The sequence below is a fragment of the Anarhichas minor genome, unplaced genomic scaffold (genome assembly GCF_050575085.1).
Source record: "Anarhichas minor isolate MPS153535 unplaced genomic scaffold, ASM5057508v1 ptg000023l, whole genome shotgun sequence".
In the NCBI taxonomy this organism is placed as follows: Eukaryota; Metazoa; Chordata; class Actinopteri; order Perciformes; family Anarhichadidae; genus Anarhichas; species Anarhichas minor.
The window spans coordinates 1,147,501-1,166,061 of record NW_027466469.1 but is presented as its reverse complement, the minus strand read 5'-3'; the positions used below and the strand labels follow the sequence as shown (position 1 = coordinate 1,166,061).

Below are 18,561 nucleotides of genomic sequence, written 5' to 3'. Positions count from 1 at the left end.
TATTAATGTCAAAGGCTTATTCTGCTCATGAAGGACTTCTCTGTGGGCTATTGTTGTGTTCATGTTTAAAGTGAATCAGTCTTAAATTACAAACATGTTGAAACAGGAAATAGATCAGTTTGAGTATTTGTGTTGAAACACCTTTCGGGCTTTATGGAGCAAACCACAGTTTCTGTTCTCTCTAATATGTAAACAACCGCTGAACAAAAGAACAGTTCAGATATTTGAGGAAAAGATTCCACCAGAGGCAACGCATGAATCTATATTCAACACACTGTTGACTTCTCACATAAGAGAGAGAAGTGTCGGCATTAATGTGTTCGTCTTATGATGTAAAAGATGCATTACTTCTTCTGCTTACATAGCAATGAACAAAACAACAGTTTAGCTTGAAACAAGACTGTAAAACATAAACGGTCCTAATTACAGACATATTATACACCATAACTAGTACCTACCCAAGTCCTTCATGTACGCTCTATTGCATCAAAGTAGGAGATTAAACCATTCAAACTAAAGCACATATCACAAAGAACTAACAGATACACACGTATAACAATAATGAATCGTTTCTAAATGTTTCTGGAAACTGGTGCTTCCCTCCGTGGTGTTAAAGTGTCAAATAATTTGAGCTCACCCCACCACTGTGAGGGAGTTGGCAATACAGCAGATCTCCAGTACAGAGCAATGCATTGCTGACAATAGCGACAGATCAGCACATATTCTCTCATGTGGACTCAGCTGTCTTGTCTGGTAGTACTTAATAAACAAAATTATAGGGATGTATCATAATACCTGCACATGTATTACACATTTCTAAGGACCTTACTTTGAAAACTTGAATCCCTTAAAATTTGAGTCACTGGGCGGATTATGAGTCAATGGGCCCCTTGTCACAGGCCCCACCACCCCTGCTACACAGGAGCAACAAGACTTTTTTTGTGTCTCTTTGTGGATTTTGCATTCATTTGTGTGTCCTTGCGGTTGTTTGTTTGTTAGTTTTGTCCTTTTTCATTGTCATTTTGTAGTTTTTATATTTCTTTGTGCTCATTTTGAGTCTCTTTGTAGTTTTGCCTCTTTTCATAGTGGTTGTGAGTCTCTTCTTCGTTGGTAAGTGTCTCTTTAAGTGACGTTTTGTAGGTGAAGGCCAGGGGGGGCCCTGACACCTTGGGCATGTGCCCTGTAGGCCCATTCAGTAATCCATCCATGCTCGAGTCAAGTCTTGCTCGAGTGACAAACACCTAAAACATTTAGTCATGTGAAAACACAAATAACAGCTTTAAATAGAAAACGTTCGTTTAACACTATTCTGCATGACAGCCTTCAGATACCGGATCCTTTTTTTCCCCCTGAAGACTTGACTGATGTGACTTGACTTTCATTAGCCCCGAAGGACTTGAGACTGAGCTTGGGATTTGCTTATACAAGTTTCAAAACTCAAATTGGGACTTGAACTCAACCATCGAAGGCTTCAAAACAGTATCAAATAATCAAACAAAGCCAGAGTTGAGGTGGAGGGAGAACTCCATTCAATCAGTCCCATTTTGGCTCACCAGAGACATCCGATAAGTCATAATCCCGATTGTGGGGTCAGAGGCAATGTTAACAGCAAACACTGGCAGTATCAAAAGACTTGGCAGGATCGTAAAGGGAGTTGTTTGTGGCACGTTGTTGCATGTGAGGGCAGAGATTAAAGGCGAGGTGCAGGAGACGGTACTGGTGAAGGGACACACACACGTCCCTTGGCAACCTGCTATGGGAATAATGATCATTAATGCGGTTGCCAAACACATCCAGTTCAGGGAAAAAAAATCGTTGTTGTTTTACGATGCTGTTTTGTAATAAATGTGGCATTGATCTGCAGAATCATAACGACTGAATCATAAGTATCTTTGCTTCATAAATCAGAGGAGCGTGAGACACCCCCATCTATGTATTTGCTGCACACAAGAGGAGGTTTACAAGGATTATTTCTAACCTTCCTCTTGTCTGCCAGACTTGAGTTGCTGAAACCTTTTGAGAGGAATAATCCTGCGCTGTTCAGCCGAGGTTTTGGCCGTGTAAAAATAGACAATGCAAGTCCATGGAGAATGCCTGTTTTCCCATTCTAGTTAATGCCATCTGCCATCTGTTTGCAGGTATGTGCCCACCCATTGTAGACATGGGTAGCTTGCCGCCATGTGATCCACTACTGGGTTTAAAAGCTTATGGCCCACAGAGGAGGGCACAGTATACAATTCCCCATTGAGCCCAGTCTGAAGCACACATCGCACTGTCCGGGTAAGTCTGAGTGCTCTTCTTCTGTGTTTTTAATCAGTAAATTGAGACTTGGGTTCAATTCAGCGTCCATCATATCACCTCAGGTTGCCGTTGGTGTAGTGTCACTCCCTATCCTCATTGGACTTACTTGTGCAGGTGCTGCATCCTAAACATGTCCGACACAGAAGATGCCACGAACGAGTGAGTAAATGGATAATTTCTGTACAATAGAGAGTGATAATAACAAAGTGATGCCAGCACCGGTGGAATCAATTGTAACGGAGTATTTTTGGTGTGCGTTTTTTCTTCTTCTTTTTTTTTTTAGGGGTCAACGTAAGTCAGTTTCTCGGTTCAAGATGAGTCTTCACAGTTTGTATTTGAAGTGTAGTGAAAAGGCTGCGGTTTCAGGCTGCTGCTTGTTCATTCTGACTGGCTGGATGCTACACAGCTGCTTCACGTGAAAAAAAAAAAAGCATGAATATTGTGTCTATGCTGCATGTTTAGCCTCCATATCAGAAACGCCCATGCTCATGTTAAATATACATGTGGCGTACATTGCCTTATAGTTTACGAGGATATTGTTGATATGTACATTAATACAAACAATATCGATGGAAACTGCTTCTAAATCTAAACTTTAAGAGGCTGCTTGTATTTTTTCTGCGACCTTGTTACCTGTTTTTACACACTTGAGCCTTGCATTTATTGTTGCTTAACACACTGCGTCTGCTAAGCTGCTGGCTTCACCATACAGCATACTGTATTTTTGGTGCCACTGTAGAAGCAGCTGCTGTCCTTGAGCTCTTTGGATTGACCTTTGTCCTCTCAGTCAGTCCTCTCTATCTGAGACTGGAGACTGTTCACTTTGTATAAACATCCCAGTGGATCTGTCCTTCCAATTCAAATGGTGCAACAGGTCGCCATCAGAGAGGAAAAGGGCCGTGCCTCTATTTCTGTCTCCTTTGTGAGGCTGTCCATGTGGGCCACACTGTACAGCCTGGCTGTCCCTGAAACTAAGCGGCACCTGTCCCCCCCTCTATGTGGAGAGGGATCCCTCTTAGAGAGCAATGTAGGTCAGCTTATGTTCTCAATACGGGACCTTGGGGAAGACAGTGACACATGCACAATACCCACTTTCATTTTGTATGCCTGTTAGAGGTCCTCTAAATGCAGGTTGGCTTACCTTCTTTGCAGTGGAAAGAGGTTGAGTTACCGAAAGGGACTCTGACTAAAGGCTCTGTGCCACTTTTCCCCCACAGAGGCCCACTGAGGAGAGAAAAGTCGAGAACAAAAAATACAATTATTTCCCTACTTCAGTGATATCCAAATTGTTGAGATGGTTGGAGCAGTGTGGAGGGAGGGGGGGGCTGGAGCCAATCCCAGCTAACATTGGTCAGAAGCAGGGTGCACCCTGGACAGGTCGCCAGACTATCGCAGGGCTGGAGAAAACATCACAGATTGAATTGTAAAATAAAAATGTGTAGTATATAACTTTAAAAATGTAAAAATACAATGAAAACATATGTGTACAAATGCTTTTATATACAAATATAGCTGTAGGTTTTAAAGGCACTGTCAAAAATACACAGAAATAATCTTGAAATGAATGCTGTATGAGATATTCAAATTGTTTGCTTGCTAACTATACATGCTTGCTTTGCACAGAAGAGGAGGAGGAAGAGGTAGTAGAGGAGGAGGAGGAGGTAGTAGAGGAGGAGGAGGAGGATGACGAGGTAGAAGGTAGTATTGCTTATGCTAATATCTGTTTGCATGCCGGCTGTAAATAGATGACTTTATTCTTAACACACTGTTGTCAACCATGTAGTCGAATGACAGTGTTGGTGTACAAAAATAATATATTGTTGCTGTCCAAGGAAAACCATGTTTCTCCAAAAACTGTTCATCGGGTGAGAAACACAACCTTGTTCCCAGCTTCATGACAATGCATTTGAATGCTGAGCTGCACTTCACACTCTAGTTTACGAGGAGATTCTTGTTCTTCACTGGACAGTGATGATGATATACAAGTCTGGGAATATAATGTGATTCTTTCTCTCTGTACTACTAATGTACCCGTATATATGCTGACAATTCAGTTAGTGTTTAAATTCCCAATTTGAGTTGGGCAGTTGTTGTATATACAGTTACATTTAACACTTAAATACAAAATCATGTTAAGTATTGCATTTCTCTGTGTCTTCTGTTCTTTGACTTAAGGACACATGACTCTCTGTTAGTCACTGGGTGGGGACTCAGGTGGAGACAACATGTAGTTTATCTGTGATGATAATCTAAAGCCGTGTCCTCTAAACACACCTGCATTCCTCTCTGGATAAGTCCATCAGCACCGACAGGAGATGGTCGGATATGTTGCCTCAGTCACAAAGCATTCGACTGAGGTCATTCCAACTCCAACCATTATCAACAGCTTCCTTCAACTAGAGACCAGCAGGATTGCAACCTGTGTCAATCAAAAATTACACTTTTTATTTATTTTATCGAAATAAAAATGAAAAAAGAAGAAAAATAATAGCTGAAGTAAAATATTGGGAACCTAATTCTTTGAATTACTGAAGGGATCCTATTAATTTCGTTTAGTCTCTTATTATTTGTATTATTTTAACTATTAAATAATGATAGTAAAAAAAGACATTTGTCAGCAGCAGTGGTGGGCTGTCAGGGCCTGCAAGGCCTTCTCTGCTGGCCTAAACAGAATCACAAAGTTATAGCTATTTTATAATTTAATAATTTTTCTTAAATACACTACATGTATTATAATTTATAAAAATATTTTTCCCATTATCTTATTTTCTCAATGCACAGCTACTGTCTTCCTCAGTTGCTCTACTTCCAGTGCAGCTTGTTTTAAGTAGAGCTTTTATCCAATCAGATTTCACCTCTGTGTCTCTAGGTAAGAACAGAGGCCCGAGGCCTGCAGACTCACAAGTGCATTCAGTGCAGTATTAAGTGAATGGGGACGATATTGTTGATTGTCATAGTGTTCAACCAATCAGATCTTTAGTTTGACATGTTGGGCGTATTCTTTGACGTAGCAGAGCCTGCTAGCTGGCCTACAAGTACATCAGCATTAACGTGCAGCTCAGTTTTAAGGTGCAGCTCTGCAGTGAGGTGCAGCGTGCGCTGTGATTGGTCAGTGGGCGAGCACGTGACTATCGTGAAACGAAACCTAAGGAAGCTTAGTCGGAGTAGTAAGAGTTCAAATTGAAAGATATGGAAGAAATTATGACATTTTTTGCATTTTGCTTGGTGTAGATTTTAATTTTTTTTACCTAGCTTTGTTTTTTTAACACTCAATGGCTGAAGGAGGAGAAACGGATTTGTGAGTTGGGATTTAACCGTGGGATTAAACTCTTTCTCAACAAAGAAAGGAGGATGGAGTTTGTCTTTAAGTCAACTGCGTTTGTTTTTTTACATCTAATATCTGAATGGCCCTTGAGTGTGTAGGTGTTCCGCTGCAGGTCTGCTGGATTAATTTGTTGCTTTGTTGTCATATGAATATATGTGACTGGTTCTTGTGAGTTTGTTGTTGTCATTGTGTTAATTATATAGATTTGGACTACATGCATTGTCCGTTAATTACGAAGCATACCGTAATGCGTGGAGTTATTGTTTGTTAAGCTAGTTTAGCGTAGCCTCCCAGAAGTGCGGTGCCTCAGCTGTCTCTTGTTTTGGTTTTTTTTGTTCTGGGTTCAGAGGTCACAAAGCCCGTTGTCTCCTACGTGAGCGCAGTCCACCGAAAACATTATATTTCCCACAATTTAAGCTTCTGTGTTTTCCAAACGCACTAGTATTATTCAAACGTATTGTTCGGTTCGTAAGCCTGGTACCGAACGCTTTAATATGAATACGTGTATTATTACACCAATAGAAACAAATAACCGTAGCTTGCGCGTCATAATGAGATCATTAGGTGGTGTTTCAGCTGCAGGACAGCACTGAAGGCCCAGGTATGAAATGCACGGCCCGCCACTGGTCAGCAGTAATCCCTTACATCAAACTTAAAACTAATTTTGACAATCATATTTTAAAATCTTACTGAGGATCACGTGTGACCCTGTTCATCAGTGTTCATAATCCTCTACATGTCGGTGTGAAACGTTTGACTCTGCACTGACCCTCTCATCTTTTCACAGATACTCCAGAGGACAATGAAGCAGGTATGAACAGGTTATATAAGAACTGTGTTGTGCAACAGTATAAAAATGTTGCTCTGTGGGTTTTTTCATGCATATTCATTGCCTCATGAACTAAAGATTTTACTTTGCTGTTTCTTTTTTATGCGTATACAGATGAGGGAAAGCACAAGTCAAAGTAAGAACAGAGTTCATATAATTTAACTTGAAACTGAATTCTCTGTGAGACATATTAAGATAAAAAGATTTCCATTTTTCCATTCTGCTCACCAGGCCTGGTTTTGTGGCCGGCTTGGCGCCTCCTAAAATCCCAGATGGAGAGAAAGTTGACTTTGATGTGAGTTCATCTCAGTGCTGATCAAAGTTGCACCTGCAAGCTGTCTTTTTTTTGGAAGGCAGATTATTGGATGAACTCAGAATTCAACTTCTTGCTATAATCTTTCAGGACATTCATCGAAAACGAATGGAGAAGGACCTGACTGAGCTCCACACTCTGATCGACGGCCACTTTGAAAAGCGTAAGAAGGAGGAAGAAGAGCTTCTCAACCTCACAGATCGCATTGTATGTATTTTAATTCTAAAGTCAAGCGCTGTCTTTAAGTCACATTTTGATATTACGTGATATTGTTTTGGTCGGTAAAATGTATTTTCTTTCCTACTTTAGGAGACACGCAGGTCAGAGAGAGCAGATCAGATGAAGATCAGGGCAGAGAGAGAAAAAGTCCGGCAGAACAAAGTAAATGTACGTATACGAAGACGGAAAACGTCCATAGGACACACTGTAACTGTAGATCATCTTCCTCAACCCTGCTACATGTCTGTCAGCCACTGCCTTTTAAATATGTCAAAGTACCATTTGGATGTCCTACCCCAGGCCAATCCTATCTATAAATCATTCTTACATTCAATTAAACCAAGTTCAGACGATGTCACACATCAAAACACTGTAAACTAAGTGATTAAAGGTGCATTAATGTGTTCCACCAGGAAGAGAGAGCGAGAAAAGAAGAGGAAGAGGCAAAGAAAAAAGCAGACGACGGCGCAAGGAAGAAGATGATTCTGTCCAACTTTAGTTTCATTGGATACAATGTGAAGATTTACTTTATCTTTAAAAATACACGAGCATACTTTGTGAGATGTGCACAAATCGCTTCATGTGCGCTCTTCTTCCTGAACAGCAGACACAGCCTGGCGCGAAAAAACAAACGGAGAGAGAAAAGAAGAAGAAGATTCTTAATGATCGACGCAAAGAGTTAGATGTTGATCACATGAAAGAGGACAAACTCAGGTAAAATAAAAACAGTGACAAAAAATGTCCCTCATTTCATTACAAATACGCTCGCAAGATCGATCGCTTTCTCGTCTGTACTGATGCAGGGAGAAAGCCAAAGAAATGTGGGACTGGGTTCGCCAGCTGGAGGCAGAGAAATTTGAACTTCAGTATAAGCAAGCGAAGCAAAAGTATGAGGTAAGGTATCGCGTCATCATGTGTCGCGTATATCACCAACCTGTTTTCATTCTGGGATGCAGGCCAACATATGAATAGACCATGACAGAGAGCTTTATGGGAACACTTACTGTGTTTAAGACAATATCTAAATGTCCGACCAGTTTGTCAGTTATCGTAAGTGGAATTCAGCCGAAGATCACGTGTCTGATAAAGACGAAGCAGTAGAAGAAGAATTAAAGGAGGAGTTAGAGGTTTTATATATATACCTAGACTGCTCTACAGAGAGCAGTACAAACAGAAACAGTGAGGAGAAAAGAGCTAAGTTTTAGGCTAGCTAGCCAAACAGTTTAAAGATAAGTAATATCAATATCTTACCTCTTAGTTCAACTAATACATCTTTAATTTGAGTCATTTCAAATGTGTGATCTAAATGTGGTGCAAACATTCCACAAGAGTCAGCGTTTGAGACAGCTACTCTTAAGCTAGGCTAGCTTAGCAAGTGTTGGGCTACTTTGTCTTCCTCCATAACGATGGGTTGATGTCAAACTGAAATACTAACATGTAAAATCATCAAAAGGAATTTCTCAATTATAGAGAACAAGTTCTGAAAAGGTTTATCAGCTAACGCTAACTGTGGCTACCTCACCAGCTAGCTTTAACTTAAACAAGCAGTGGGCACATTTTAGGCTTCATGCTCTTTTTTTCAGACATTTCTACGGCGTAATACATTTTTAAATGGTAAAATAAATGAAGAAAAGTCAGATTCAGAGTTGGCCAAATATTTGCAAATATTGTGGCTGCAGTAGGCTGAATGTCGATACATTTTTTTAACATCATTTTCACAGATCACGGTGCTGAGGAACCGGGTCAGTGATCATCAGAAAGTGTAAGTCTATTGTGTTATGGATATATATGGATATTTGAAGTGCCTTCTAACACTTGTAGGCTACTGCATGAAAGCAAGAAGTAGTGCTGTGGTAAATTTACGCATTTTCTTTGTCTCGAGTGTGACGAAATATCACTTCTGTATAAAATGCAGAATATCGCCTCTTTCCAGTGCGAATACATTGAATCTCATGAGATAAATAAATAAAACTATACACTATAAAATAAACACATTTATGCATTAACAATTATAATCCAGTGATATAGTAAACATAACGAGTAGTTTTACTTCAAGTGTTTTGATGCTCATACTGTTGTCCTACTATTGCTTAAGTCATATGTTAAATGCCTGACTTTTACTTGTAACAGAGTATTTCTGCACCGTGTTATTGCTACTTTTACTTTTGTGAAATATCTGAGTAGGCCACTTCTTTCACCACTGCAACATAAGACATCTGACATCTAATATTTATCTTTGAAACAGAGGATCTTTCATCAAGACTGGTAGAAATAAAATTAAAAAAAACATATAGTAGATTTGAAAAGGCAGAAAGTAACATTCAGGTAATCAATCATTTCCTGCTGCCACTCATAAGTCTGTCCTGATGCAAACCTTCACCTAGTGACCTCATTAAGCTACCTCCTATTTCAGCTTCCCCTCAGCTTCTCTCGCTACACTGATCTCCGTTTGTTTGAAGCGGCATCAGTTGCAGCCTGTTTGCGTCAGCTGCCTGACAGCAGGACTAAAGTAGCCAAACAGGACCGGGAAAACAAAAAGGGGCGAACACACACACGAGAGAGATGTTTAAACAAAAGGGCAAGCTGGGGTATCTGAACAACATATATGCACTCCGTCTTGAAGGAGAGACGGGGTTTAAATGCAGGTACAACAGCTGAGAGATCTTATAACTGCTATGTGATATCGTCTGTGTTAATGTAGCTCACAATAAAACAGTGACCAGACCCTGCTGCCATCCAAGTCATGTGGATCCTTCATTCCAATCAAGGTTCAGGCTCTGAGCAAAACTTAAACAAGCTTATATTGTTTTTCCTGCAGAATATGACGTTGCTTTTGCAAAACCAGTAATACTAGAATTATGTAACTGATCATTTCAAAGAGGAATCCCTATAAAATAGAGGCTTGAGTTTTTTAAATAAAACAGCCCTAATTCATGTTCAGAAATTGTATCACGTCAAACAATAAAAATAAAAAAAACAATTTGTCCCAGTTTCACCTATAATGTATAAATGTATGTACTCATAGTGAAGCTGCAGGGATCAGGTACCTCGGTAGCAACAGCAGATAAAGATAGTCAACTATTTGGTAGCAAATCCCCCTTACAACAGCAGACAGCTATGACAAGCTCTCAGCGCCGTATCTGAGGCCAGCAGCAGATCTCTGTGGAGCAACCTGGGGGCCGGGACCCCTCAAAATAACGCTTTGTGGTTAAAGATTTAGGTCCACTGCTGCACAGGAATGAACTGCAATTGGGCCGGACTGAACATTGACCTGACCAAATTGTAGAAAATAAAAGACAAGGAAGAGATTTTTGATCTGCAGCGGCTTTCATGCAAGTGCGAGAAAACGTCTAATGGCCAGATTCCAAACTACGAGGATAAATTGCTGCAAGTAAAGGGTTAATGACAAAACCATGAAGTTAAGACTTTTAAGAGAAGGCTTGTTTCTGGTCTCATGTCTGAAGTTTCCTTTCTGCAAAAACAATTTCCCTAAAAAATTATTTCAATTTCAAATGAAGCCAGAGCGACTTATTTGCATCACAAGAAACTAAATGTCTGAAGTTCATTAGAATCAAAAGAGCGGTGAGACGCACAGCTCAAATTAAAGGCTTCAACACACAAATGCATTTACCATGGGACGGAATGTACAAGGTTCATTATTATGACTTTTACTCTATTCTCAGATCAAAGGGTAGCAGAAGCAAGCGTGGCCTGAGGAAGTAACACGTGACGTCAACCTGAAGGAAACTGCCAACACCTGACAATAACCGCAGCATAATGTTTTTCTAAATACTTGAACATGCATGGACGCAATTACAAACGCTCTTAAATATGGTATCTGTGAAACAAAGTGCATGCCGAGTTCATCTGCAGGAATGTAGCAGTATAGTAGTAGCAGACTGAGGTGTTGCAGCTTGTGCTTATTAAACAGGGGATTTGACAGCAGATGCGTAACCCATTAAAATTACTTCACTATATGAAAGGATACCACTTTGACAAGATTTACAATGTAATCCTAGTTCTATGTCCTACCACCAAGTCATTTTTAGACTTCTAAAAGTGAAGTTGAGACTAATTCATTAGTTCTTGTGTGTACGAATTTGAGGTTGCAATGAATTAAAAGAAAATCTTTGTTTAACAAACCAGAAATGGTGGCCTCTGTCTCTTTAGTTCCTTCACTTTTGGGAACGTTAACATGAACGCTAACTTCATGGTCATTATTTTTTTTAAACACACACACGCCTTCTTTAATAAGGGCAATTTGTGTTTGCCAAATCCAGACAGCCTTGATGTGAGCTCCCTTGTTACCATACGAGAGCATAAATCTATCAGTGTAAAATGAGTTAAAGTGTCACCCACGATCCCAGAATCCCATTTTGGCCGTTGGGTGAATTATGTGGTTTGAACTGTCGAGGACCTAAGTTCAAATCGGGTGAACAATTATATAATGCGACAACAGCTGCAGTCTCTGGCTCAAAGAACTTGTTCATAAGCCTCATAAAATAAATTAGAAGGGTGGAGTAAACAGAATTTGAAAGATGTGTTGCTCATCTGCCCAGAAGCATTTCAAACTCTGCAGCCAAAAGCCCAGAGGAGGTGAGGAGACATGAGTGAGTGAGGTGTAATAAAACTCTATTGTGTATTCTGCACAAGTGACAGATAATTAACTCAAGTTCACGGATTCAGCGACACAGTTACAGCTCGAGGAGTAGAGCTCTGTCAAGCTTTATTAATTACACTTTTTTGGGGACATTACAAATATTTCACGATCGTACACATATGAAAAATAAATGGATACATCACCAACACACATCGCTGCTTAAGACAAGGTCACTGATTTTATAGCAAACTTATAAACTATAACAGAAAATGTCCTCTGTTAGCTATATTCATTTTACTTAATCAGTTTTTACTTTTTTTTTTTTTTTTACATCCGGTCATGATGTTAAAAAAACAATCTTAGTGCAAAATGTAATCTAAACCCTCGAAAAGGAAACAATGACTGTCTAGTTGCTAACATGTTACATCTTAGCCTTTCTTTCCTACAAATAAAAAACAACCTTACAGTATTTACAGGGATGCTGCCTGTTGATGGAAGCATTATGTGGACACATGTATTTAAACTCTAAGTCTTTGTGATGTTAAAAACGATGTCGCTCAGACCTTCAGGGGAGTTTCTCTGTCAAAATGACTTCCAGCCGTCCGTCTAAGCTGCCGTTAATCGACAACTTGAACCAAGTTGTGTGCCGCCGTGGTGGTGTCATTCACAAACGAGGACTTACTCATCCCTTGCTGCAGGACAAATAGTGAAATGACAAATCAGTGCACCGCCTCAGTAAACACACTGAACTTACAGTGAGTGACAAACCCCCCATGTACTTAACTGCACTGCGCTCACGGCTCATTTCTCGATTACACGCTTTGAGTTGGAGTCAAAAAGGGAGTCATGATGCATTGTGCTAATGTGAGGTCGTATACTGACTGAGCTACTAGATTCCTTGGCCGTATCGCTTTAAGAGCCTCGATCACACTCAATGGGCATTTCCCTGAGAACGTTGCCTAAGCCAAACTTTCTCCCTCCGTTTCTCACAAATACCTGACAGAGGCGTCGACACTTTCGAGTTGAAGGTGCGAAACAGAGAGGACACACCCAAACCCTGACAGGTCTCGTCACTCGGGGTTTAAGCTTCAACTCACCTTTTTCAGGACGCTTTGTAAATCTTTTTCTGACCACATGTTGTGGAGAAGCAGGGCTGCAGCGTTGCTGGATTTGGGGAAATGTCTTTACAGAGGGAAAACAACTGTTAAAGATCCGTTTGGACTTTCTAACATGCTGGAAATCTAACATGCATGCAAAATATACTCCCGGTGAGTCATAGGTAATCCCCGTATCTTGAATAATCGTTTCTTAAGAATACACATGTGAGATACACACCGCTCACATGGAACCTTACCTGTTCTGGCTGAGATCTTTCAGTGAATTAATGAGGTTGTTGTTTAACAGGTCCTTGCCCATCTCAGGTTCCTTCATAAGCAGGCAGTTAGAAGTCTGGCAGGCCATGGACAGCGTGTCGTCAGACTCATTTCCTTCCTTGGTGCCTGCGCTGAGGATGCCCAGCAGCCCTGGGAGGGCTTTACGAGCTTCAGTATCAAAGCAAACAAAACCGACAGGCTGTTTAACACAACGCAAAGACTTGTAAAAACTAAAAATGATTATTGTATTGCATTTCAAGGTACTGACTCAAATATGACATCAGCTATGAAGCAAAAAGCACAGTAGATTCTAAATACTATGCTTAATCATATTTGTGTTTAAAACATGCAGGTGACATGGTTTTTGTGCCACGCGTCTTACCTATGACACTGTGCAAGTTTGGGTTCTGGGTCAGGTTTCCTACCAAAGCCACTGCGTTCCTCTGCATGTTGACTTTTTTTGATTTTATAAGGGGACCGATAACTTGCAGGCCATTCACTTTCTGCACAATGGTCTGGCACATTACACTGGAGACCTGTGAAGACAGAAAACCATGTGAAATCAGGAAGCATATACCAAAACATGCATATATAGTTGACCTAGAAGTGTTTCTGGTAGAAAAGAATATTTACAATGATAATTACAAGGTTATCCAAACTAGTCTCCATGAGCTACAACTGCTCAGGTAATCAAATGTAGTTTGTTGGATTTTTTTTGTCACAACTTGTTTTTTTCTTACAATGCTTTCTTGTGCGGTGAGGTTCTGCAGGGCTCCACAACAGGCCTCCTGTGTTTCTTCTCGCTGGCTAGTCTCAAGCAGAGACAGGTAACTCTGCATAGTTTTGGAGTGGATCAGCAAACCGGCCCCACTAGGTTGTGGATCCTCCACCACCGGGAAGTCAAAGTGCTGCTGGACAAGGACGAGGGCAGAAATGCTGAATTTGTGTCCGTGTGCAGGACAAGATGGAGGAAAGCTTCCGTGTTTAATGCCAAGGCAAGGGGCGATTTCTCAGTTGAGAATGGATGGATGGCACGATTTCACTTTGACTATTCTTTTTCATTTCTATTTGCCGTTGATATGATGGTGAAATGAATAAATATTAATAATCAAAATTTCACTGTAGGATTTTTGGAAACAGACGATGAATCTGAATGATTCATGGGAGGCCGTGTCATGTCATGGGAATGCAAACATGCAACACACTGAAGATTTGGTTTAACACAAAGTGAAAGGTAACACCTACTGGAGTCAGAGCACAAAGTCTCACACTGTCACTCCAAGCCTAGAAAATAATTACCGGCACAACCGCCATAATGTCAGTACGGTTACTGGACAAGTCACGCTGAAGAGTAGGATTAATGAATGACAGACACACTGAGGAGTAGGATTAATGAATGACAGACACACTGAGGAGTAGGATTAATGAATGACAGACACTCTGACAGATTCTGTCTAGACAAACTGAACCCATGGGCCCTGTTCTACATCGGTACGCACACTTGTCTCTGTCGGGCACCTTCCTCGTCTCACCTCGTGTTCTGATGTTTTGCCCTGGGGACTGAAGCAGCCGGTGGAGCTGGTGTCGCCCTGGCTGGGACCCCTGTTGACCGTCTTGGCCAGCGCCGAGATCCTGCTAAACAGAGCCGGAGCCTCGGCCTGCAGCTGGAACGTCAGGTTGTGCAGGATGCACACGCAGTTTTCCACGGACTGTTTCAACGACACACGACATGAGGGCCACGTTTAATAAGACTCAGACACACAAATAGCAGAGAGATATTATGCCACTAATAGAAAGTAATGCGGTAAAACCTGCTCCCTGCAGCCCCGTTATCACAGCATTTTAATAATGCACAATATACAATATTGAGCATCCCTAGCCTGCCTGTACTGTTCAAATCATGGGTCTGTAAACTGTCTGTATGAAGGCCACATACTACAGTAGGTCGTTTTCTAAGCAGCTGAGAACATTATGACTCAGCTGTGCCTTCAGTTGCAGTAGAACCGCTCTGTGCAAAACTACAACAGCAGTTGGCAAAAACTTCAAACTGCAGCTCCCTGCTATTATAATGACTGTTTTTTTTTTTTCACGTTCCATTTGAAGGTGTGACATGTGAAAAGAGGGTGCAGACAGACAGACAGACAGACAGAGTGCAGTATGAATAAAAACATATTAATTTCGCTCTCTCTCTCTTACCTTATCATCTGGTGTTCCTGCATCCACGCAGCCTTTAACATAACTGACCAAAGAGTCGACCAAACCTCGACATTTTCTCATCGCCTGTCTGTTGCTTTGCTTCGTGCTGCTTAGGTTTCTGTTGGAAATGAAATATCACACGTCTGATCTATGAAAGAGGTAGTATTCTTGGCAAAGAACACACATTGTGTTTTATGACAAACATAACCACGACAGTCAGTGTGTAAATGTAGTTGTCTGATATTAACTTTGCCCTGCCTTAAAGGTCAACAATAGTAAATCTTGTTCACTCAGGGAAATAAATAAAACTAGTCAAGTCAAACAACTACAGCTTTCCCAGAACAATACGGGAAATCAGTCAATGTTTTACTGTTTGCTGATGTAGTAAGATAACTGACTAACATGCTAACATCACCTGTGCCTGCGGTTTGATTGATGGTGATGTTATACATTTACAAGTATTAAAACACCTCTGCAGCTGCTTTTTCTTCTTTTTAAAGCATCAACTCTGACAGAAAAGCGTATTTATAGGTGCAGACAGGCTTGTAAGGTTTTGGAAAGACATTGAAGGCATAAAGGAATAAAGTGTTGTACAGCACAGAAATAAATAATATCAGTGGAGACACAAGATGAGTATACAATCTCAATACAGTTCAACAGCATACTCTAAAATCACAAACACCATGTACTAAAATGTCCTTAAAGTTCAGTCAACATCTCTGAAGGCTGGGCTGGTGTTTTAATAAACACCATGTGCATGATCTTTTATCATGCACATCATCATATTCATATGAAAATAAATCTCTACAGGAAAACATTCCTCAAAGCATGTTTTACACATTTCCCTGGTGCAGGTTTGATATTTACAGCTGTTGTGATGTATGGACGTCATGTATAAATATGTATTAATGTGTCTACTGCTTTGGTCCAGAGTTACACACAGAAGCCTTATGACAGCTGAAGCAAACACACGTGGCGTGATATCAGGTGCTCGGTTGGATCTTTCGCTTGCCTTAGACATCCGGTGGCATTAAAGAAGACATCGGGGTCCCGGCTGTTACTGCTGGTCCGGTCGGGACCTGTTGTGTACGGCAGGATCGCACGCTCCATTAAGATAGGCAGAGCGCTCTTTAGCAGGTCTGGCTTCACGCTGTCTACAGAGGACAAATTCCACAGAAGACCTGGAAGGAACATGAATACCTCAGCTGTTTGAGTGGCACGTCAATGAAAAATGAATTCACAGCCTGTGGGAAAAATATATGTTGGCCTGGTAACTGAAACTTGATCTTTTCTGGATGTTTGTAATGTTCAGATTCAATCACAGTATAATCATTTAACACTTTTCCACCTAAAACAACACCTAGCTTCATCGTTAGAACAGCAGCGAGGTGATATGCTTCCACACTTGGCAGAATGACAGCACTCAAGAACAGCTTAGTGATTGACAGGAGGATCTAAACAGGATTACGTAATGCAGCAAACAAGTGGCTCTCTGTCTGACTTGTTTGCATGGATAAGTGTAGGTGTGTGTGTGTGTGTGTGTGTGTGTGTGTGTGTGTACACATATGTGTCGGGTTGCATCTTCCAGAGCTAACGTATACCTGTCAGCTGTTTCTGTATCTCTACAGAGTCCGTATCTCTGAGCAGAGCCGCAGCCTCCGTGACACCACCCGAGCGATGCACCCGCTCCTTGTTGTCGTTGCTTTTGAAGGACAGGTTACGGAGGGCAGCCGAGGCCGTCTGTCTGACTTGTGAACTGGAGCTGCGCAGCAGACCCACCAAAGGGTGGATCCCATTGAGCTTCAGCACCTGCGAGACGAGAGGGCTTCGGGAGTTAGCGCAGTAATAATTTACCATAATCCTAATGATAGGGATTTGCTCAACATGAAGCCTGTATTTTCTATGACGGATTACGATGAGTTCAATGCTACTTCACGTCAGCAGCAAGGCTGCAATACAAACGGGAAAAAGCGAGCCACAGCCAAGGGGCCGGAGACCCCCAGGGACCACTAAAAAAAACTCAGGTTTACTGCATGTTAAAGATACAATCATTAAAGGGACAGTTCACCCCCAAATTAACAATACATATTTTTGCTCTTACCTGTAGTGCTGTGTATCACTCAGTGAGTTGCCTCGTTTGGGAGATATTTGCAGTAGAGATGTCTACCTTCTCTGGAATATAACAGGACAATATGGCCCTCTGCAACGTCTCTTTTCAGATATCATGAGCCAGTTACTGAAGATAATCCACAGACCTTGTTGTGAGCATTTTCATGCAGGAACTATTTTCCTTTTAACCATAGTTTCTACACAAAACTGCTCACAACAAATAATTGGTAAGAGGAAAGATATGTATTTTTGATTTTATGGATGCACTTCTCTTTAAGATTTTCATAAAACTAAAAAGATTAAATGAAATGTTTTTGTTCATATTTAGGCTCAGCAATAGCCCTTAAGTAGCTTTCTACCCTGTAATTACTTGTCTAAATGTTGGTGTTCCCCGTTAGTGCTGGAGACATTCCTATGCAGGATTCAAATGACAGATCCAAGCATGAGGAGCTCACGGGAAAGCTCACATTTGATCTCACAGGTATCAGACGCACTGTTTACCATCACAGTGTCACAGCTGTATTAAGCTACTGCTAAATCTTCGGTGGAGTTTTGACTGACATGGGGTGAGTGGGCAACGGCTGAATGTTCATGTTTGGCAGGACAGAACATTTACGACATTTGTCAAGATCTCCCCACTGAATGTCAGGTTAAAAATGATGAATGAAATGAAAGCAGTGTGTCAACACGACGTGAAGATAACAAGACAAGCCACCTCCTCTTTAGCCTTGTCGTCGATGAAAGTGTTGTGCTGTATGTAGGAAGCGCCACAGTGCTGATACGTCTCGTCCTTGCTGGAAAGATACTCGACAGCCTCCTTCATAGTGATATCAGCAACTCCACTGTTGTCGTTTGACCTGTAAGAGAAAAAAAACAACAATGCAAATGCTATTTAAACACACAGAGGATGCAAGAATCATTTGTTCAGTGACACATTTGATTCATATGATTTGAAATTAGCGGCCAACTAACCCAGAATCTCCTTTGCTCTTCGGAGCGCTCTCAGTAACGGGAGACTTCGGGAGTGTTTTGGTCACGTTCACTTGGCTGCTTATGAAGTGGCTGTTTGTTTTGGTCTGACCTGTGCTGTTCACAGTGTGCACAGGCTGCAGCTGAGGCTGGGATGCGGTGTTTGTTACAAAGTGAGCGCTGACCCGCTCTGTCTTGTAGGTGCCCCTATTGGAAAGGAGCCTCTGCGGAGGAACGGAGCGCTGTGTCACAAGGCCCCGACCGAGCAGATCAGAGTCGCTGCGGCTGGTGTTGTTTTGACCGACCGCCATGGAGCCGAGAGAGGCG

General features: G+C 41.3%; 1 protein-coding gene and 1 pseudogene across 3 annotated transcripts in view; one reads left to right on the top strand and one right to left on the bottom strand.

The window, feature by feature from the left end:
- Positions 1–2,161: 2,161 nt before the first annotated feature.
- Positions 2,162–10,747, top strand: LOC142955345 (troponin T, cardiac muscle isoforms-like; annotated as a pseudogene).
- Positions 10,748–11,676: 929 nt separating this feature from the next.
- The window catches only part of pkp1b (plakophilin 1b), a 14,004-nt gene continuing 7,119 nt past the window's right edge, over positions 11,677–18,561 (bottom strand). Inside the window, exons 4-14 of one of the 3 annotated variants that reach the window (XM_076096782.1) lie at positions 18,238–18,561; positions 17,981–18,122; positions 16,758–16,965; positions 16,169–16,337; positions 15,157–15,274; positions 14,493–14,669; positions 13,701–13,871; positions 13,343–13,496; positions 12,942–13,128; positions 12,685–12,769; positions 11,677–12,279 (exon numbers count right to left, since the gene is read on the bottom strand). The exon at positions 18,238–18,561 is cut by the window's right edge and continues 95 nt beyond it. In XM_076096782.1, the coding sequence (XP_075952897.1) occupies positions 12,205–12,279; positions 12,685–12,769; positions 12,942–13,128; positions 13,343–13,496; positions 13,701–13,871; positions 14,493–14,669; positions 15,157–15,274; positions 16,169–16,337; positions 16,758–16,965; positions 17,981–18,122; positions 18,238–18,561 (1,810 nt within the window). In that variant the 3' untranslated portion in view covers positions 11,677–12,204. The remainder of the gene's footprint in view (positions 12,280–12,684; positions 12,770–12,941; positions 13,129–13,342; positions 13,497–13,700; positions 13,872–14,492; positions 14,670–15,156; positions 15,275–16,168; positions 16,338–16,757; positions 16,966–17,980; positions 18,123–18,237) is intronic. The other 2 variants (XM_076096783.1, XM_076096784.1) reach the window with 2 other exon arrangements.